Genomic DNA, 23,111 nt, shown 5'->3' with positions numbered 1-23,111 from the left:
GATGGGTAAAAGTCAATGTACTGTGAATAATATACAAACATGCACATGTAGCAAATCAGCACCAAAATTTGCAATGCATGGGGTAAAAGAAGTTACATATAAGCCGTGCAAAGAGCAAAATCTGCAGCAAAAGAATTGACATGTTGTGAATATCAAACTCCGCACTGCAGGTCAAATTCCATGCAGAAAACTTCTGGTACTGTATGATGTTGCAGATTTTTTGCATGCAAAGCTGCCCCACACAGAACCCTCAATACAACAAAAAAACATACTGGAATTATACCAAAATGCTACGTAGGTAATGATCCAATGTAGTGAAATTGTGCAAAGTTCGGCACTAAAATCTTTAGGACTAATTCCCATGCTGCTGATGTTGATGCAGCAACTGAAAATTGGTTCTATTGATTTGAATGGGACTGTTTCCGATAAATGCGACACTTTCTGTGACAATACCCAGTGTATGGGAATTGGCCCTAAGGCAATGTTCACCTGCTGCTCTGGATTATATTGCAGAAAGTTCTGCATTGTCCCATTTATCTGAAACAACTCGATTCAGATGAATAGAACAAATTTTCAGATGCAGAAATTTCAGCAGGGCAGGGAACTCACATGGGAGTTTTCACGACAGTAAAAAAAAAATATTCTTTTTATCCGTGAATTTATTAAATATAATAAAAAGGAGGCTTACTAATACTCCAGGGCCCCCACGAATCCAGTGCATATTACTACGGAGGGTTCTGCCAGCTCCGGCAGCGTAATCTGCCCTGTGAGGTCTCTTCAATCAAGCTCTTTTCTAATCGCCTGACCGCAAAACCCAAGTACAGGCTGCAGTGATGCTGGGATTTCCGAATGGGGCAAACACCACCAACAGAACACAGAACAATATAGAAAAACAAAAATAAATCAGCTCCCACTTCAAGGTAACAATAGCAGCTTGTTGGGTGTGGAGAGCGGACAAGGTATGGGACGGTTTCTTGGGTGAGAAAAAGGTAAAGTGGATATTTCTAGCATCAGCAACATATTTATTTGATCACTCTAAAATTTCAAAGACCAAGTTTTTTGTTTAAAAGAAACACTTGACCGACGCGTTTCAAGCCCATGCAGCGCTCCAATACTAAGGGCTTTGCATGGGTTTGAAATGCGTACGCCAAGCGGTTATTAATTTTTTTGTCCTTGAAATTTGAGATTGATCAAATAAATATATATATTTTTTTTTCAATTGCAGAAGCAGGAATTATCCACTTTACCTTAACCACCTCCGGAGCGGCCAGACCAGGATCCAGGGTGAGGCAGAGGGTGCTGGAAGGGGAATATGCCTCAACTTATTACTTTTAACCAATCAGTGGCTAAAAAAAATGTATATACATTCATGGCAGAAAGTGTTTGCACCTTTGAAATTGTTCCAGCCAATTAAGTATTTCTCCCAGAAAATTATTCTGATTACATATGTTTTGTTATACACGTTTATTTCTTTTGTGTGCATTGGAACACCACAAAAAAAAAAAAAAAAACACAGAAAAAAAGGTAAATTGGTCATCATTTCACACAAAACCTCAAAAATGGGCCAGACAAAATTGATGGCACTTTTCCAAAATTGTGGGTAAAAAGCATTGCTTCAAGTAAGTGATGCTCGTTCAAACTCACCTGTGGCAAGTAACAGGTGTGGGCAATTTGAAAACCACACCTGAAACCAGATAAAAAGGGCAGCAGTTGACTCAATCTTTGCATTGTATGTCTGTGTGTTCCACACTAAGCTTGGAGAACAGAAAGAGAAGAGAACTGTCTGAGGACTTGAGAACCAAAATTGTTGAAAAATATCAACAATCTCAAGGTTACAAATCCATCTCCTGATGTTCCTTTGTCCACGGTGCACAACATAATCAAGAAGTTTACAACTCATGGCACTGTAGCTAATCTTCCTGGACGTGGACGGCAGAGGAAATATTGATGAAGGTTGCAATGCAGGATAGTCCAGATCATGGATAAGCAGCCCCAATCAAGTTCCAAGAAATTCAAGCTGTTCTGCAGGCTCAGGATTCCGCAGTGTCAGCGCGAACTATCCGTCGACATTTGAATGAAATGAAACGCTATGGCAGGAGACCCAGGAGGAACCTACTGCTGACACAGACATAAAAAAGCTAGACTGCAGTTTACCAAAATGTAAGTAAGTGAGTAAGCCAAAATCCTTCTAAGAAAGTGTTTTGCGGACAGATGAGACCAAGATAGAGCTTTTTGGTAAAGCACCTCATTTTACTATTTACTGAAAACAGAATGAGGCCTACAAAGAAAATAACACAGTACCTACAGTCAAATATGGTGGAGGTTCAAAGACGTTTTGGGGTTGTTTTGCTGCCTCTGGGTGCCTTGACTGTGTGCAAGGCGTCATGAAATCTGAAGATTACCAAATGATTTTGCGTTGCAATGTAGTGCCCAGTGTCAGAAAGCTGGGTTTGAGTCCTAGGTCATGGATCTTCCAGCAGGACACTGACCCCAAACATACTTCAAGAAGCTCCCAGAAATGGATGGAAACAAAGAGCTGGAGAGTTCTGAAGTGACCAGCAATGAGTCCGGATCTAAATCCCATTGAACACCTGTGGAGAGATCTTAAAATTGCTGTTGGGAAAAGGCGCCCATCAAATATGAAAGACCTGGAGCAGCTTGCAAAAGAAGAGTGGTTCAATCTTCCAGTTGAGAGGTGTAAGAAGCTTGTTGTGGTTATAGGAAGCGATTGATTGCAGTTATTTATTCCAAAGGGCGTGCAACCAAATATTACGTTGAGGGTGTTAACAATTTCATCCGGCCCATTTTTGCGGTTTTGTGTGAAATTATGTCCAATTTGCCTTTTTTCTACTGTTTCTCTGTGTTGTTTGAATACACTGAAAGGAAATAACCGTGTGTATAACAAAACATGTGTAATTTAAATAATTGTCTGGGAGAAATACTTCATTTTCTGGAACGATGTCAAGGGTGCCAACACTTTCGGCCATGACTGTATACACACATTTTACCCTCAGACACCCGCTTTTAAAGCCTGAAAGATCTCTCAAGCAAAAGATCAGGATTCCGAAGCATAAAGCACAAGATGGGACAGAGGCGGTTTAGGTCTTATAAAGGCTTGACAGTTACCGCGATGTTAATGACGTCTCATTTCATACTCTAATCCGCTCCGGACGGACAGAAAAAGCGATATTCTACAAGATACGGCGTCAATACGCAGAATTGCTCAGCTTACACTGATGATATCAATCTGTATAATGTCGCCATAGCGCAGCGCTGTTTAGCAGTAATACGACTCTCTGCAATCCGCTATTAAAATGTGCTACACCACATCTGACAACACCGATCTGAACAAAGCTATCAGTCCGCTCTCGCTGAACATGACAGGCAAACTAAGCTCCTAATTGCCCCCTGACAGTTCTTCAATTGACCCTTTGCAGAGTCTTGCAAGGAATGTTGTTTAATGTACAGTACGGAGAGCTGTCAGCATAAATAAGGATGGCACCGCTGCCTCGCTGAGATAATTACTATATACAGCTCTGCATTAACCCAATAAGTAACTTCTATGTTGCAAACACTATGTGACATATACGCCGGGTAAATGCATTTTTACTCCGATGCCGATTCTACATCCATATCAAGGATTTCAGAAGTAATGTAATAGAATTGGACAAAACCTGCGCCATGACCTCTAGCACCACCCTAGTAAATGTGCAGAAAAATCTTTGCATGTACAGTGCTACTGACTGGTAATTTTTGGGCTTGCAGCGCTTGCTGATGTTTCTGGTTTAGCTGCATGCACAGTGTCACCCCATAGTTGTGTGCGCATATACCGGATGCAAGTTCAGGTGTTCTCCATAGATTGCAGTCGCCAATGTATGGAATAATTCTAATTTTAGTACTGATTTATCACTGCTTGAGATGTTGCAAAAAATGTTTGCAATTATTTGCATTTTTATGCCAGTTGCAGCAAATTTTTGCAAGGGCAGGAAGGGGTGAGGCCAGGGGTGCCCCCCTAATTCATCATAATTAATAGAGTGGCAAAACTTACCATAAATGCACGCCAGCCCATTCCTGGAATACATTGTTGGTGTTGGCGCACAACAGTTGAAAGATGAGCCAACTTCCTTAAACAAGAGAGCGCTTCCTTATTTGGTTCTTCCAACTCCAGCGCTCCCTACATTAAGACTGGCATGCAAAATACTAAGTCTTAATGAATCGGGGTCTTTATTTTAAAAATCTTCATCGATTTACATTCTTTTTTTTTCTTATTCCCTAAAAAAATACACTGGACAAGTTCCAAAATCTGCAAACAAACTTTTGCTTATAGTGATCCTGCTGATTGATGAATGCAACCACAGAACTGCTGGAAGCAGAGAAGGAAAGAAAGTCCTCCAAAGAGAATGGATTCCAACTTATGCAAAGTGGATGACAGCCCCTACACGTATCATAGTGCCTATATATATTTGGGCCAGGTGTCATAATAGTGACCATAGGCAAAGAGTTTCAACAAAGCTACAACACAAACCTTTATGTATAAGAAGTGTGTTGCTTTTCTTAGTGTGTTTTCTTAGTGTGTTTTTAACATTTCAGCTACAGTTTGGTGCAGTATAGAGTCTGGAGCACTTGCCAAGCTGCACCGATATACAACACAAATGACAAATCGGTTCATAAAGACAACCCCTGTCCATACGCCAGGGACCACCCTCTCTGAATCAAAGTAAAGATTGCTAAGCACGATCCATTTCCTCCATGACAGACCCGGGGTGTCCATGATTACATAGTACGCAATTCATTTGAATAGCGGACATAAAAAAAAAAAAAAAGTGATCGGCTGATCATCATGGTAGAATTCATAAGTCCCGAATGTCACAGCTGGTCCCATATATCTGCGTAAATGGAATCTGTCAGATCCCCCAACTATTCCCAACCACTATTAGGGTGGTATGGGTGCAGATAAGTAGCAGCAGGGGACCTGACAGATTAGCTTTAGGGCTCATTTACATGTCAGTTTTTATCGTAGGTATGAGTGGTTCATGCAAAATTACGGAGATGTATCCGATGTTGATTCGAGTGTCAAATCAAACTTGGCAGTGAAAGTCTATGGGTCTGTGAAAAAGGTTGAACAGCACTCAGATGGCATCTGAGTGCTGTCAGTTTTTCACTGACTGATGAGAAAAAAATAAAAAAGACTGACGACACCCTGACGACACTGATAAAATGCAGACCGATTTTCTTATAGGACAAATCACTGACGTGTGCATCAGCCTTTAATGCAGATTTTCCATTGAGGAGTCTAAAAAAGCTAACCATTTTAATTTTTATTTCATTAATCAATAGTACACATGAAAATAAGCAACTTTGTAATACATCTCATCAGAGACATTTGCATCTTTCTCCTCCTGGACTGATCTTTCATTCTCAAGTCATGGGTAAAATCTCTATTCAGTGAAGTAAGATTTCCCCATTACTGAGATAGGTGATGACAGTTGGTGCTTTTAAAGTTCGATAGAGAGGGAGGAGCTAAAGGCAGACACAGATATTCCGCTGCAAGTTCTTCTGAAACTATATAGTTCCCCATATAACTTCAGGAGAACCATCTGTCATCTCCTATCTCAGTAATGAGAGTCTGCATTCATCAAAGACACATTTTACCCGAAAATTGACAATTTTGAGAATAAATGATCAGTGCAGTGGGCAAGTTATGGGGTCCACATTGGTTTTCACTACCCATTTTCCAAAATCAAAATACATTTTATTTTTTTATTTTGTAGGGGGGAGGGGGAGAATATCCTGAAGCTACTCCGAGCTGAAACACTTGAGCTCCAGACAATGCATCAGCAAACATATTCTGAATAAGTTCAAGGTTTGGCTCACCTGTTAAAGTGACTATTCCGTTCCATACAGCTCATAATGAATCCTTGGATAAATGGCTGATGGGGATCATCAGCTGCCTGAAAGGACCACAACATTACAGTAAAAGCAGCAGTAGCTTCACTGTTTCGCAGATATGGCTCCATATTTTTACTGGTGGCCGTGCTGGGTATTGCAACTAAGAGCAGCTCGGTCTTATCCAAAGTAATAGGACTGTGCTGCAATACCAGGCACAGCCACTATTAAAAGTATGGCGCCGTTTCTGGTATCATTGGGGAGCCATAGTCCCTTTAAGTTGCCGTTCGGTGGATGTTCCGAGAGTCAGACCCCCACGTATCGAAGATTGATGGCTCATCTTAAGGGTACACCATTGATTTTTAAATGACCTGGATAAACCCTTTAAGTAGTTGCCCTTCCAAAAAGCAAAATCAAAACTTACCAGCATGTTAGATTTGTTTTAAGGCAATCAAAAAATATAGAATTTTTTTACCCCTTTATGAAACCTCACATTTAATTTACATAATGACCTTTTTTTTTTTACATTCAGCAATGTTATTCAATTAGGAAATAAAGCACGTAGAGAGATACATGTGATCATTTGAGGACTAAACCAGGAGATCAATTCTTAATAACTTTGGGGTATAATATTTACAGTCAGGTCTTCAGAAAATAATAAAAAAAAACGCTGATCAAACACGCATTATCCCAAAGCCGCTTCCGCTGGGTACGGCCGCACAGATCAAGAACTACAAAGTCTGAAGCTTTTCAGAATGAAAATTTCATTTCTGCTGCTAAGAGAAAAAAAAAAAAAAAGTGATCTATTACAGATTTTTTATAAGTATGATAACTATTTTATGTATCAGGGACATCTATCTCTTAAATTACACTGGGAAAAGAGAAGAGAGAGGCGCGAAATAAATATATAAATAAAAAAAACCTAAAAAAAACCCCTCTCCACGGACAATGATAAAGTAGTTAGTGGATAATAAATATTTGTCAGGTCTTGTCACATCTGCACAAATTCCGCTATTAGTGAAGAGACGCTGCACAGATAGAAATAAATAGAGGCTAGAAAATCAATGCATCTTCAGCTCAAGCAGTTGCTAAACACACAGAAAAACATCTTTATCCAACAAGCGGCGCGCGGAGAAAATTCCCAAGTCTTGCCTCGCTGCAGCGAAGGAAAATTTAATCTTCCCAAATACTCATCAGGGCACTCCATCCTGCAGACCTGACAGCCCCACTTATAATTAATTATACAATTTCGATGGGAATATCGACTAAACCGAGCCATATATCATAGCAAAAGTCAATAGCCATGGACACATTCAATCATGTCCCAGCCAATGATTACTACTCTTAAAATACAATAATTATTTTCAGGAGCCAGCTCGAATTAAATTTCTGTCAGCCTGGTACAAGACCAGTGCTTGATGAAGGATGCAATGGATTTTTTTGGGGTTGAATTCGGCCCAGGAACATTCATCCTTTAAGATAGGTAGTTTGTTTTTTAGCGATCATGGTGCTGCGTATTTAACTAGACCATGAAGATTAGATTATCTCCTCTGACTCATTATATCATTTATCTTTTTCTTGCCTCTGTGGCTGGATATGAAGATTCTCTGCAAGTACCGAAAAGAAGTACCGGCTTTTTTTTCTTAAGGATATATGCCATGCAACTTGCAGGTAAAGCTGAAGCGGTCCTAAAGGGCCCCGTACACATTAAGATAAAGTCATCCGAACCCGACGATTTTGGCAGAACTGTCATGCAAGGTGAGGGAAGGAGCAAGTGTACAATGACGGGAAGAGGGAGAAGTGAGCCCAACAATTAGGGAAAGGGGAAGTGGAGACCCCTAGGCAGATCTAATATCACCCTCACTACCCTATCGTCCCTATATAGGTTCCGCACCTATAGCCGAGCAGGAAACCTAATCCCTGAATGTCCCTAGAGCTAGGCCCTAGGTAGGGAGGGGACGGGGTGAGCACTAGTCAGGCCCCACTGTAACTAACGACAACAAGGAAAACAAACAAAGGGGATACACTTAGCTTGAGAAGACACCAACGAGATCACTCCAACTGTCCTCGAAGGGAAATCCAAGAAGAAACTAGCTGACTACTAGTACACCAAGCCTGGAGGAACATAGAACTAACACCGGCGACTCTCTGGAGACATTGAGAGTTTTTAACTTCCAAGCAAGAGTGTGTCAATCAGCAGCAGGAGGTGGAGGTCGCTGCTGGGTCCTAAAGGGAGAAGGATAGAACTACACTACAGAGATGAGAGGATCAAGAAGGTGTCTGCAATGCCAAGCTCAGTGAACTTCTACAGCCGGATCCAGAGTAACTCTGTCACACTTGATACACCTGTGACAAGAACAAGCCAACCATCTGATGTGCGCCAACTCTTCACCGACAGATGAAGAGGACAGAAAGATCGGGCCTGGTGAATTTCCGAAGCCAATCCCTTTGGGATAAGCCATCCCCAGAGGAGTCAGACAGTAGAGATCTCAGAGAACACAGCAAAGCTTGGCGCTCCTACGAATAGGGGAGAAAACCCTTAGCTGAATGATCTTTCGGCCGACCTTTATCTTTCTTGTATGGGGACTTTAAGGCTGTACCCTTTGAAGAAAACAGATGGATAAATAGTGAAAGAGGGTTGTCTAGAACCAGAAAAATGGACAGTTTTTTTCCAAAAATAGTGCCGCTGTTGTTAATGGGCTGTCTCCTGTATTTGGGTAGAAAAGTAGCAGAACCGGTTTTCTAATTTCAGACCAAAAAAAAATAAAATAAAATATAAAACAGAATAATAAGGGTTTCCTCGTGAATGGAATGTTACCATGAAGTAATAAAAAAACATGACTGTAAAATAGTAAATCTGATCTAGCACTTTTAATGGGGTTTTCCCAAGATGGAGATTTATCATTTCTCCATAGGAGAAGTTATAAATGTCAAAAACTAGTAGGACCTTCATTGATAGAACAATGTTCCTAGAGTTCCCCTTCCCCCAGGGACAGTCCTAGTGCTTTAACTTGAAGCTTGAGGGCCCCAATGCAATATCTCCAATAGGGTCCTCAACTATCAGAGATTGTTAATGGTACTGGTCTTTTTATATTGGCCAAAGAGACTTTTCAGGCCTCCCTAACCTTCAGGCAATGCCTACACCCACTTTGGTTACACCCCTGTATATTCACACTGCAGGGAGTAGGTGTTTATATAGAGTGTTTGTTGAGCATGTGTGCTCTCAATCCATTCAAAGTCTATGGCACTAACAGAGTTACTGGTGGACACAGACAGAAAAGGGCCCCTATACAAGAATATATGTGCCCTTTGCAGGCCAATAGCTCATCATAATGCAAAATTCCACTGAATTATGAAGGTGTAGTGGCCCCCTTACTGCTTGGGTCCCTGTGCGGCTACACAGGTTGCACCAATGATACATCCACCCCTGGACAAAGTACAGCGCTCATGATGAACACATGCTCTACACCTGCTCAATCCAATCTCCTTGTCATTGTGATCGCACATTGAGGAAAAATAAGGGGCTCAGGACTTTTGGATGGATTGGGATCATACAATTAATGTTGGTGCTCTATTCTCCATTCAGTACTTGGGATGTAGTTTCATATCGTACCGTTTCGGTGGCAATGCTCTTTGTTGTAGAAGTAAAAAGTGTGGAGTATAGCCGCCTACTTGGCAGTAAGGGGGTCTTCTAGTCTCCACAAATTAGATCTGTGTCAAACTGTTTTCCCCTGATCACAAGACCGAAACCAGGAGGCGCTAAATGGAGTGGCCAGAAGAGTATGCTCCCTACTCCTTTTTTCATTGTCTATGTTCGTGAGGTCGATAGCCGAGCAAAGCAACAGCGCCATAAACAGTCAACAAAGAGGCAGAGTGCAGGTAGGAGAGGTAGCGGCCATAAGGAGTCAACAACGTGGCAGAGAGCAGGCAGGAGAGGCAGCTTCAGTCAGCGCCTGATGGCTGTGGACTTCTGGTAAGGGGAGAACATGGGAAGAAAAGGGGGACGCAAGTTCATGATTTTGGTCATTGGTGGGAGTCCTCGCAGGAGAACCAACTTTGTTTTAACAATCAATTAAAACAGTGAAAAAGTGATCATCTTTTGGAGCTTGAAATATCCTTTTGCATCACAACTTCAAGGTGGTCATCTGCAGTTGTGGGATCATGGGCCTCTTTGCTTATTTCTCTATTCATATAATTGCAAACCATTCTCTGATGCCAGTTCAATTTTTTTTTTTTTTTAACAAAATGCAAATTACTCCATATTTTTGCAGAGTTAAATCTGCAAAGGAAAGTCATAGCAGTGGTCTTATGAAGACTTTTTATGTGCCATATTAGGGGGGGGGGGGCAGAGCCCACCATATGTCAAATGGTAACTCAATCAGTTAGAAATTTGTTGAGAGCTTAAGTTAAGTTGCTGAACTCCTGAAAATCACCTTTCAGTCTGTTGTGGTGAGATGCACTGGGGAAGATTTACTGACCCTGCCTAATATTCAGACTTAAACTAGACAATGCTGGATGATCAACTTGGGGCATCCTTAGACACTTTTCCCTAACTTTATATCACCTATTGGTTAAGTTAGATGATGCCAACATTTTGCACCAAAATTTTGGTAAAATTATAGCCCACATATGTTTTTCTTCTAGGTCCTTGTTTAAAGAACAGCAAAAATTGTCAAAAAATATAATTGTAGTCTGGAATGGCAAAATGTTTTACTAGGAAATATTTTTATAACTGCCTCTATGCAAAACCACAATCACTGTGCCACATATACACATTATGATCATGATTTTTTTATATACAGATTCTGATACTTATGGGGTCTTACCTACTAACCTTAATGGACAAAGAAGCAGAAATCCCTGTCAAAAATCACAGTGGCGTTTAGGTCACATTTAAAGAATGGACTTTGATTGAAAACCAAAATAAAATTGTGACATTCTGCAGGATGAGTTCAGGCTGTCAGCCCCAAGGTGCACACAATAAGGCTATATTCACACACCTTGTGTTTTTTTCTACAGCTAATCTGCTGACAACTTTTCTCAGGCAGGAAAACGGCTGCGTCGAAAAGATTTTCCTGCGTTTTTTTTTATGCATTTTTTTCTATCTCCTTCTGTTTCTATCTAGGCATGTATATAAAGTTCTCTGAAAAAAAAAAAAGTATCCCATTCTATTATGCCATCAAAAACACAAAATGCAGGTGCGTTTTTTTCACTACCTATTACTTCCTATGGGTAAGAAAACGCTGCAAAAATGCTGAAAGAAGCGACATGCTCTATTTTCCCAAAACACAACCAAGGCAGAAAATACGTAGCAAACAAAAAGCAACATGTGTGAACAGAGAATTCTGGCTTCTCATAGACTTTGCTGGTACTGCTAGACGCAGCTGAAATTTGCAAAAAAATCTCCTGCAAAATAAGCAGCAAAATACAAGGTGTGTGAACATGGCCTAATATTGCAAATCCTAGACAGCAAGCAGAACTCAAGAGGATATTAGAAAGTTTTTATTATGCAGTGATGAAGCTTCATTTAACAAAACTGTAAAAGATTCCCGACTCACCGCAGTGCCATTGTTATCTCTAAAAACTTCTTGATTAAAATAATCAAATAATTTCTTTTCTATTTGTAGCACGACCTGGAAGAAACCGGAAAGAAAATGGAGAATATTGTTAGAGAGCATGGTCAACAAATGACTATATGCAGGATACGCTACATATGATCACACAGATTCTCTTTAGGTTTTTATTTTGCGGACAATCGATTTACCAAAGTTCCCCTTCCCCCCAAAAAAACAAAACCAAAACAAAACAGGCATATGAACAGCACCTTAGACTATAGTTGTCATTTGTTCTAGCCATAAAAAAGTAAAAATACACAAGACAAACCCAATTACATGCAGTCTAAGGGTATCTATAAATTACTTAAAATTATTATTTTGTGATTTCATTTATAAAAATCTATATTTTATGAATATCTTTATGGTCGTGTATGTCTCCAGGTTTAGTGCAGGTAAAAAAAATAAAAAAAATAAATTAACCTGAATCTGCCTGAAAGTAAGAACACAAGTAACCTTAATAAACACGACTACAAACCTTGCGATCATTCTCCGATTCTCGGAAAACCAACTTGTCTACGGTGCTGCTGTCCGTTCCATGGACTGTCTGCATTGTGGTTTTTGCACAAAGTGTCTGAAAGAAAGTAGCTGTAGTTTTAGAATAAACCCGAAACCGTAATATTGCAGCACTTAAAAAACAAAACAAAAAAAAAATAACCCCAGAAAACCAAATTATACCACTTTTGGAATTACTGCTGTATTTGCACAAAGCTCAATTATCCATCACTCATCTGACACAAGTGGAAAACCAAGTGCCCCCTTAACAGTTGCAATTCTAACCAAAATTTTTTTATATATAATTTTAGCAGCATTTCTGATATTATCTTAGACTTAAAAGGGTTTTCCACTTTCAGGAAAGTTGACACCAAATGCTCTAAAATACCAAACAGAGGGGGTATTCACCTTCCCTGGTCCAGTGCCAGCTCCCTGCTGCTCAGATCTTAGTTTTGTCGCTGTGCCGGCTTCTTGCTACTCAGATCTCGTTTTTTTTTTTTTTGTTTGTTTTTTTACTGTGCCGTCTCCCTGCTGCTCAGATCTCGTTTTTCTGGCTGTGCCGGCTCCCTGCTGCTCAGATCTCAGTTTTTGGCTCGACCGGCTCCCTGCTACTCAGATCTCGTTTTTCTGGCTGTGCCGGCTCCCTGCTGCTCAGATCTCGTTTTTCTGGCTGTGCCGGCTCCCTGCTGCTCAGATCTCGTTTTTCTGGCTGTGCCGGCTCCCTGCTGCGCAGATCTCGTTTTTCTGGCTGTGCCGGCTCCCTGCTGCGCAGATCTCGTTTTTCTGGCTGAGCTAGCTCCCTACTCCTCCGATCTGTTTCTTCTGGCTGTGCAGGCTCCCCGCTGCTCAGATCTCGTTTTGTTTAGCTGCAACGGCTCCCTGCTACTCCGATCTGTTTTTTTCTGGCTGCGCCGGCTCCCTGCTGCTCAGATCTCATTTTTTTGGCTGCGTTGGCTCCCTGCTGCTCAGATCTAATTTTTCTGATTGCGCTGACTCCCTGCTACTCAGATCTCGTTTTGTTTGGCTGCAACGGCTCCCTGCCACTCAGATCTAGTTTTTTTGGCTGCAGGTCGATAGTGTGCATCAACCCTGCAGCTAATCACCGAGTTTAGCAAATCTCACTATTAAAATATTTACCAATAGCAAATTTGACATTATACTGAATATTTTTTTTACTTTTTTCTTTTTTTATTAAATTGATTGCAATTACTGCAGTAAAGGATAATAAGCAGCATATGAAGTTCAGGGTGCAGTTACTTGAGGCTACTGGATTGCACCTATAATAATTGCACAATTATACAAAATATGAATCTTATTTTGCACATTATTTCTGCATTTCACACGCACATATAGACCTAGAGATACAGAAAACTTGGGTGTTCTGGCCCTGCTCCAAAAATAAACGCTTCACTCGTAGTATTACCAGCATTTTATTAACTTGTGATTAAAATGTTTTGCTGAATTAATTACCTTTGCCAACAAATGACTGGATTACATAGCGGAAAGAAAATAGGTAAAAAGCCCTGAGGGCATTGGCCGGTGGTATAAAGTAGGTTTCTTTCACGACCTATTATTTATTAAAAAAAAAAAAAAAAAAAAGTAAAAACAAAATCAATGCAAAATTTTGCAATTCCCATTTTTCTGAACCATCTGTGCCCGCTTGCACTTTCAAATGCCGGGATTCACAAGCGAGTGGTTTCCCAAGAGCGTTCGTCTCTGATATCAGGCATTGAAAGTCAAAGCACAGATTAGCTAATCGGGTCAAGCCTAAAAAAAGAAGGCCTTTGGACTTATGTGTCACAAATCAGTCTGGTCGCCTTTAAACAGCACACAAGATTAGAACAAGCATTAGGACAAGCCAGAGGGGCAAACCGGACGCTTTCTAAAGCCGGTTTGTAAAGCCCTAACAAATCGCTCCATCTTTCACTCATTTAAACTTTCCAAATGAGGGTCAATATGCTCTCCTAGCATCCACATGCTAATGCGCTTAAGTGCGCTTAAGCAGCTTTGCAGAGTGAAAGGGCCAAAAAAAAAAAAAAAAAAAAAAAAAGACCTCCGCAAAACACAAGGGACAGCTCCTGCCACTGTCTCACAGTCATTGTAGCCATCGGAGAGCAGCGGCAATTCAAGAAATTCATGATTTCTGTCCCTTAAAAGCATCTGCCTCAGAAGGTATTTCTCTGCCGCCTCTTTATCTTTTGGTCCTCTAAAGCTCTAAAAACTTTGCAACTTCTGCAAAAGTAGCACAGAGAGCACTACAGCAAGGACTTTTTCTTTGACTACACAGACGCCCGCCCCCCCCAAAAAAAGTTGCAAAATGACGTGAAATCCGTTCAATTATACCAAGGTTCATTTCATATGCGATCGGGGCATTGTTCTTTTGAACTGCTACAGTCGCGGGCGACCATGCAGAACATTTTCAAGAGCCTCCTTATCAAAGGATCTGATCCGAAGTATTTATCAAATGATAGAATATCATTGTGGTCAAGCAGCTGAAGGATAAATAAGCATTCCCTGCGGATGATTTCTGGCGGCTCAGAGTTTAATATTCTCTCACGTATTAATATATATTTTCTGAGATAATGGATTGAAAGAAATTGTTACAATACCTGATTATTAAGAGAATAGCAACACTGAAACCAGAAAAAGATTTACGTGGCATAATAGCAGATGTTGGTAAAGACAAGTCAGCACAGTCTGGGCCGGATCAGTGTTGCGCAGCGGATACACAGATGCTATTTTACTATGGGGCCATTTCAGGAGAGAGCACTAGCTTTGGTGGTTAAAACAGTACCTTGTATAGGTCGGTTAAAGGGGTATTCCGAACTTGGATATTAATGCCATAAATTAATGATAAATACAGGTTCCAACTCTGGGACCAGCATACCATGAGACCAGGGCATCATATTGCCCTATTGGGAAACGGAGCGGTGGCCACTGCCCGGTTTCTAAACGGAGTGGTGGCCACACATTCGCGGCCATCTCTATTCACTTCTATAGAAGGTTCCAAAAATGGCTGAGGCCACTAATTTGCTACCTCTATTGGTACTATATCAGAGATGGAAATACCCTTTACCACAGGAGATGTATTAAAACACAGCAGAAGACTCTCGGGACTCTTAGCCATTAGGACAACCCCGTCCATTTGTTTTGGATGTTGGATGAGTGGAGGTCCGAGTGTGGAGACCCCTCCAAAAGCTGGAATAGATTGCAGAAGAAAAAAAAAAAGTGATGCCCATTTGGTCCTAAAGGAAAACCAAGAAGAGAGGCATACAGGCTCAAAGAAAGTGTGTGGCCACAAACAAAGGCCGGAAAATGGGTCACAGAGCTGAAGGAAGCAGAGAGAAGACTTGGTGCAAAAAGTGGCTTCTGCTTTCTTTATATTTAAATAGGTTCCATGTAAAACTTTACTTTTTGAGACTTTTCATCAGGGTTTAAATTATCGAGGTTGAACATCACAAGCCGGTTCGATGATGGAAGTACAAAATGACGAGCAGCCACTCATTTACTGCAGACAATGTCACGTCACAACTCCGGGAACATCGGTACAGATATCGCTAGTACGGCAATGCTGTGAGAGAAGAGTATACACTGTTTTCACTTTAACTGGGGTCCTGAATAAATTAAGCCCGGGTTGTTCAGTAGTGGAAAACCCCTTTAAATATGTAATTTCCCCTGGTGTAAAAGATTGTTCTCCTGAATCTGCTTTTTTTTTTGTTCCGGTCCTTCTCCATTTTAGAAATATGGCCCCTTCCTCCCCGTCTAAAAATTGAATCTTCTAAACTAACTGGGTGAGGTCCTCAAAAATCACCCAGAGAGATGAGTTGAGGACCACGCCCACTTGGCTAACCAGACTAGATTTATATACAGGAAAAAGAAGCTTGCAGTAGGAATAACCATTTTTGAATATTTTAAAATTGGAAGACTCTAAAGAAAAATAACTTTTTTTTATTTCCATCAGCACAGAACGAAAAATAAAACAAGACAACAAGATCCAATTTCTTAATCATGGAGGAAAAATTTTGGCCAAGTCTTGTTATAGCAGACAGCCATGGAAACCCTCTGTTATGTGCACATGTTTAGCATTTACAGATTTTTCGGCTTTAAAATCCACAGAGTTGGCAGAAAAAAAGCTGAGAAAAAGTTAGTTTTTGATCAGTTTTTACTTGCATTTTTTGGGTGAAAAAATGCTGCAAACATGCTGAAAGAATTGACAAACTTCAGATTTGAAAAACAAAAATCTTTAAAGATTCAAATCTGCAAGGAAAAAATAAGCAGCATGTGTATTAGATTTCACAAATCCCATTTACTTTGCTGATACTGTAAAAAGCAGAATTTTTTTTTTTACCGAGGCAAAGACATAAACCTGTGAATAAGCCATAAAAACACCCTAATGTAAACTTAACACTGAGACCACACCAACTTTTTTTTTTTGTAATTTTTCCACGATTCACTGCCGGTAAAAGTTTTACACTGTTTTCACTTTAACTGGGGTCCTGAATAAATTAAGCCTGGGTTGTTCAGTAGTGGAAAACCCCTTTAAATATGTAATTTCCCCTTTTTTTTTTTTGTAATTTTTCCACGATTCACTACCGGTAAAAGTTTATACACTGTTTTCACTTTAACTGGGGTCCTGAATACAGCAGATGTCAGCGGTACAACCCTCCACCAGCCTGGACTACACGAGTAGTGGTCTCTATTGGTAATACGGATAAGTGAATAAAGGAATTAGCTGCAACTGGGGGGCAATAGAAATGTACAAGGCTTGAAGAAGGAAACACTTGAGAACTTAAAAACCCAAATCTGATCAAAGAATCCTGTAATGAGATCACAGACTTCTGCACCGCTCCTAAATTAATCACACAATTGAGATCTTAAGAGTCTTGGGAGCGAAAAAGGGCTTTCTATGCAATGAAAGGTAAGAGGGCTAATGTATATAAAACCCAAGCATGAGGAATCGGAGTTAACTCCTACACTGCTGGAGAAGCTCCATGACCCAATGTTAAAGCCAGGGATAAAAAGACTTTCCATTCTGAGATGGGTTATAGGATACAAAGACTGTCTTTTTTTTTTTTTTTTTTAGGTACATGCTGTGGGGATACAAAATTTCCTTCTATGATCAAAAATACACTCATGTTTTATAGGTTACTTTGAAATCGGTCTAAGTGTATTTGTGCCAATTAAAGGCAGGGACAGGTATGAATATGACAATCAGTGTAGAGAGCAAACAATCTATCACATATATATATATATATATATAAAAAAAAACAAAATAAAACAAACTGCTGCTTAATTTGTGAACGGAAGGAAAAAAATAGGTCAACAAAAGAATACTACTAAAAAATAATCCCGTTCTGAACTTATGCCAGTTAAGAATGGAGGATGCTTGCAATTACAAAAATTAATCAAAAACTACATTTAGGCTGGACCAGCCGACCATCTCATAGGTATGGGGGCTTCCCGATGAGCTCCTCTTTTGTTCTGAGGAGATAAACCACTGTTAGAGGAGTTAAGGTGTTGTCGGGGCATAGGGATTTTAAGACCTATCTACAACTTTTGTCATCAATAACAGAATGGTGGGGGTCTGATATCCGGCGCACTGAAAGATCAGCTGTCACACTTTGAATGGACTTGGGCTTAGTAGCCTTGTTCCAAGTGATGCAAATCACAGCTGATCAGTGGGAGCACCGGGTGTCGGACCTCCACCAATCTGCTGTAGATAGGTCATCAAATCCCCATGCCCAGACAACCCTTTTAAAAATCAGTCAAATGCAGAGTCAGTCGAGCATGTATACTTATGAAATGGAAGTAGGGACAGAAGAGAGCCACCAACCGAACCCACTTATCGTGAAGTCATATTCACATATACTGACATTGTAAGTCACAAGAAAAAAAATAAAGTTGTGGGGTTAGCAGGAATAAAAAACAAAAAAAAAACAAACAAGAAAATCAAATTCTCCATCACGACTCTGCGGAACATTCCGAAGGTTCTAAAGTGGACAAGAAAAATCTTAAACTGTACAACCAATGGCTCCAATTCCACCACAAATGGGGTTGGACCTCTAGGGTTTAAGAAGCTGGTTCTAGAAGGCCCGAGTGCTTGGCTCAATGTTCAAATTTACTGGTACGATCAATGCATTGAAAGGATCACACAGCAATTACAATGTACGACTGATGACATATTGCAGGTTACATGTTCTGTTGGTGGTGAAAAAAAAAATTAGGATTAACTTTATGCAACAATGTCATACTGGATTCGTAGGCAGATAAGTTATGAAAAACCCTCCATACACATTATCTAAATTATATAAGATGCCATTTGATAACATCCTGGAAACAGAACATTAGTGACATACCGCCATGGGTGCAGACCACGTGACGCTATGGGCTCGAGTTGGGGGCGGCTTGGTGCCAAATGATCCCAGTGCCTGCAAACGTGCTGAACTTGCTCTATACCCCGTAGGCGACGGCTATTTTACACTGCAATCGCCTGCTTGTAACCGCAGCAAATTACCACCTTAGATGCTGCGGTTAATGTTTATCACAGCATTTAAGTGGTTAGACCCATCTGTCATGGGTATCTGATGGGTGGTTGTTATGGCAGCTGGGGACAAATCCAGACCTTTGCTATGTGGCCCCAGAAAAACCTTATATTATATATCTGCTTATCAGGTTCTTTTCTGTTAGGACCTATTATTTTGCTAGTACAGGACTCTTGAACATGTACCGGGGACAGTGCACCGCAACAATCAGAACTAATGGGAAGTATGGACTTGGTCTCTCCAAATGATCCCTTGGTACTTTGATGGAAATGTCGGAGTCCGTGAGTAAATAATATTCTGTATGTCTCAAAATACTCAAAAATATGGCTGAAAGAGTTAACATTTTTTAATGAAAGCATCATATAATCATCTCCCTTTATTTCTCCATCTTGCTTTCTGCCAGGCTATTTTGTTTCCTCATCTAACAGATTGTACAATCATTTCTTGCACCAGACATCATTGAACAGCAGCAAATAGATGGAGCAGACGTATAGAACAGTTGCTCATCTGGACTGCTGGGCACAGGGATGCTTCATCTGCAGCCACTCATTGCAGAAGGCTTTCTTTTATCAAACCACAAAGCAAATGCAGAATTTAGAGTACAGATGTCAAATAACCCTTTATGGGTGAGGTTATTCCCAGTGACATATGAGCTAGGATACATAGCACTTTGTAAGATCGTTAGTATCAGTCCGATGGCTTTGCCAAGGCAAATAATCAACTATGAATATCAAAAACATAACATTTCCCTTTCTCCCCTTCCTGTGCCATGCGTCATGTTGACTGGAGACGACTTCATAATCTTCATATCAAATCTGATTAATTTTTTTGCTAACGTTAAAAGTAGAAAAGTGACTTTTAGATGCTTTAAAGAAAAAGAAAAGGATTAAAAACAATGTTTTAATTATATATTTTTTAAATTGCACCTTACCCTCCTTTTGCCCCCCGTACATGGGCTGTTCTTGGTTTTGCAGCTCATTTCCATTCGACTTAAATTCGGCTGAGCTGGAAGGGCACATGCTGCAGTCAAAAAATGGTGCCATTTATGCAGAAAAAGTAAACCGCTATTGATGAATCTCTAGTTGCCAATGGATCCTGCTGGAGATCCACTACACCTGGATGAGCATGAGAAAAGCACTCTGGTTTTACACACTGAACTGTCAACTGGCTTCCAGCACAGCTCTGCCTTGCCTTCATCACATATAGTTAACACATTAAAAAGCTAAAGTAAGTTTAACTTACTGTACACTGCTCAACCCTGTTCACACCTATCAGATCAATTTGATCTTCCACCATACACAGCAATGTAGCAACATTTTTGTTTTGCCATCAATGACTTGCTAGCCAGCATCCGGCTCAGCTGTTCTGCGTTTTGCTCTGCTGTGGTTTGCTCTTTTTCCTCCACATTAGAGCTTGAAATAACCATTGTAGAACCACAGCAGAGTCGACCACAGCACAGCCAAGTTGTGTTCAAAGCCAGCTAACAAATCAAGAATGGAAAATGCCACTTGTAAGAAAGCAGGAGGTAAGTTAACTGAGATGGATTTATTTTGACTGAATTTTGGGTCCGGGATTTAGGAGCGACCAAAAGAGCCTGGGTGGGAAAGGTCGCTGCGATACTCCAGTTTGGGTTTTACAGGCCTAATAAACGAGCAGCTTCGTTGAGGTAACTCTGCAGAATGTGTTGTGTTGGGACTGGAGAAAGACAGAGCTTGTGGATAGTCTGTAAAGTGCCTGTAATACCAAGTTGGTAAGACTTGGTTTTACACTTCGATTAACCCCCAACACCCACAGTTTCAAGCGTGCCCTAAAAACGCATTTATTTAGACTGGCCTCTCGCCTCAACACACTTACCTAACTATCCCTGTTTTGCCCATACAAAATTTTCTTCAAAACCAGGACCCACGTAGCATCTGTGCAACACACCCTACATGCACTTATTAGCCCTCTGTGTCCCGTACACATATTGGTTGGTCACCGGTTCATACAGCATTGCAAGAACACCTTTTTATTGTATTAATGGCTGGACCGTAGAATAAAAGCAATTGTTACCATCCACCTTTCGTGTTCCCCCTATTTCCTCATAGATTGTAAGCTCGCGAACAGGACCCTCTCTCCTCCTGGTATTTGTTAATTTATGTGATTATAGTCATTCTGTAATGTCTTTTATTGTCTTTACAAGATCCCTCTAAAATGTAAAGTGCTGCGGAATATGTTGGCGCTATAGAAATAAAATGATCTTTACTTTACCGTTCCCAGAGAAAAGACTATTTTGTGTCATTCCTTTGTGCTGAAGGAAGACTGCTTTCAATTTTGCAGCTGTAAAGTTTATTAAGGACAATAAACTTTATTTTGTTTTGAGATTAAAACCCTGTGCATATCCAAGCAGCTGCCACATAGCTGGACCTCTACATACTCAATGGATGCATATGCAGAATTTAAAGTCTTCCACATGCAACAGAGCCGCTATGCAGTTTTTCATCATTGACCTGTTAGCAGCAGGCATCAAGGACAGCTCAGCTATGTTTCCATCGGCCTAGCTGTGCTTTAATGATGGTTTTATCAAGCTACATTATGAAGGCAAAGCAGAGAACAGAACACCTAAGCTGAGCTAGATGCAGACTAACAAATCATTGACGTAAAAACACAAATGTAGCTGTATTGATATATATGAATATAGAACGTAAAATACCGGTAGTTGTGACTGTAGTGTACATGACCATATACTGTACAGAAGCAGGGTATGTTTCACACGTAGATTAGCTTGATGATGTGTCAAATAATCGTGGTGGAGGAAAAGAAGTACAGCGCATGAAGCAGCAGAGCTGTAGGGGAATACAATGCTATTTTGCACATTCTTCCATGAGCCGACATCCAAGACAGGCTTGAAGTTATCAACTCAGAGGCACCTAGAGTGAGGGGCCTGCAGCACTGAGGAGAAGCAGTGGGAAATTTACACTTCACAATGTAAGAATAGGACCACATGCACATTCAGCTTTGTGAAGTTGGATGCACTGATGGGCAGATGAAGAAGAAAAAAATACAAGTGAGATACAAGAAAAAATCTGTATATAATAAGTATGCATTTACTGCGCTTTGTGAAAAATTTTGTAATTGTGGGGATTAGCCTTAAAGGGAACCTGTCAGTTTTTATTCATATAGCACAAAACTGGTATCAGCTTATGCAGCGCCTGTGCTGCATTCCATAAATGCTTATATAACCATCTGACTCACCCTGTATACCCCCCAAAAAACCTTTTTAAATTCTCCCGCGCTGCAGATACTCCAGTCGGTTCTGTCCGATAGGCGAGGTTTTGGGCCTCTCCATCCCACCAGCTGCTGTTCGCCGTCGTCCTCCTTTATTTGACATGGATGACGCCTTGCTACCGGGCAAAATCTTGTGCCCTGGCACTATGCTTTTCCCTACTGTGGGCGCATGCACACTTACAGTACAGACCAAAACTTTGGATACACCTTCTCATTTAAAGATTTTTCTGTATTTTCATGACTATGAAAATTGTACATTCACACTGATGGCATCAAAACTATGAATTAACACATGTGGAATTATATACTTAACAAAACAGTGTGAAACAACTGAACATATGTCTTATATTCTAGGTTCTTCAAAGTAGCCACCTTTTGCTTTGATGACTGCTTTGCACACTCTTGGCATTCTCTGGATGAGCTTCAAGAGGTAGTTACCGGAAATGGTCTTCCAACAATCTTGAAAGAGTTCCCAGAGATGCTTAGCACTTGTTGGCCCTTTTGCCTTCACTCTGCGGTCCAGCTCACCCCAAACCATCTCGATTGGGTTCAGGTCTGGTGACTGTGGAGGCCAGGTCATCTGACGTAGCACCCCATCACTCTCCTTCTTGGTCAAATAGCCCTTACACAGCCTGGAGGTGTGTTTGGGGTCATTGTCCTGTTGAAAAATAAATCATGGTCCAACTAAACACAAACCGGATGGAATAGAATGCCGCTGCAAGATGCTGTGGTAGCCATGCTGGTTCAGTATGCCTTCAATTTTGTATAAATCCCCAACAGTGTCACCAGCAAAGCACCCCCACACCATCACACCTCCTCCTCCATGCTTCACGGTGGGAACCAGGCATGTAGAGTTCATCCATTCACCTTTTCTGCATCGCACAAAAGACACGGTGGTTGGAACCAAAGATCTCCTATTTGGACTCATCAGACCAAAGCACAGATTTCCACTGGTCTAATGTCCATTCCTTGTGTTCTTTAGCCCAAACAAGTCTCTTCTGCTTGTTGCCTGTCCTTAGCAGTGGTTTCCTAGCAGCTATTTTACCATGAAGGCCTGCTGCACAAAGTCTCCTCTTAACAGTTGTTGTAGAGATGTGTCTGCTGCTAGAACTCTGTGTGGCATTGACCTGGTCTCTAATCTGAGCTGCTGTTAACCTGCAATTTCTGAGGCTGGTGACTCTGATAAACTTATCCTCAGAAGCAGAGGTGACTCTTGGTCTTCCTTTCCTGGGGCGATCCTCATGTGAGCCAGTTTCTTTGTAGTGCTTGATGGTTTTTGCAACAGCACTTGGGGACACTTTCAAAGTTT

The 23,111-nt window shown here is 40.8% G+C and overlaps 1 protein-coding gene across 3 annotated transcripts in view; it reads right to left on the bottom strand.

The window, feature by feature from the left end:
* The window catches only part of INPP5A (inositol polyphosphate-5-phosphatase A), a 452,670-nt gene that overhangs the window by 68,571 nt on the left and 360,988 nt on the right, over positions 1 to 23,111 (bottom strand). For all 3 annotated transcript variants that reach the window (XM_073685121.1, XM_073685120.1, XM_073685122.1), the window contains exons 10-11: positions 11,977 to 12,072; positions 11,445 to 11,519 (exon numbers count right to left, since the gene is read on the bottom strand). In XM_073685121.1, coding sequence (XP_073541222.1) covers positions 11,445 to 11,519; positions 11,977 to 12,072 — 171 coding nt within the window. The remainder of the gene's footprint in view (positions 1 to 11,444; positions 11,520 to 11,976; positions 12,073 to 23,111) is intronic.

The sequence above is a fragment of the Phyllobates terribilis genome, unplaced genomic scaffold, assembly GCF_046119375.1.
Source record: "Phyllobates terribilis strain yellow unplaced genomic scaffold, ASM4611937v1 Scaffold_5__5_contigs__length_657084704, whole genome shotgun sequence".
NCBI lineage: Eukaryota > Metazoa > Chordata > Amphibia > Anura > Dendrobatidae > Phyllobates > Phyllobates terribilis.
Note: the sequence above shows the minus strand (reverse complement) of the source record. Positions and strands in the feature narration are given on the sequence as shown.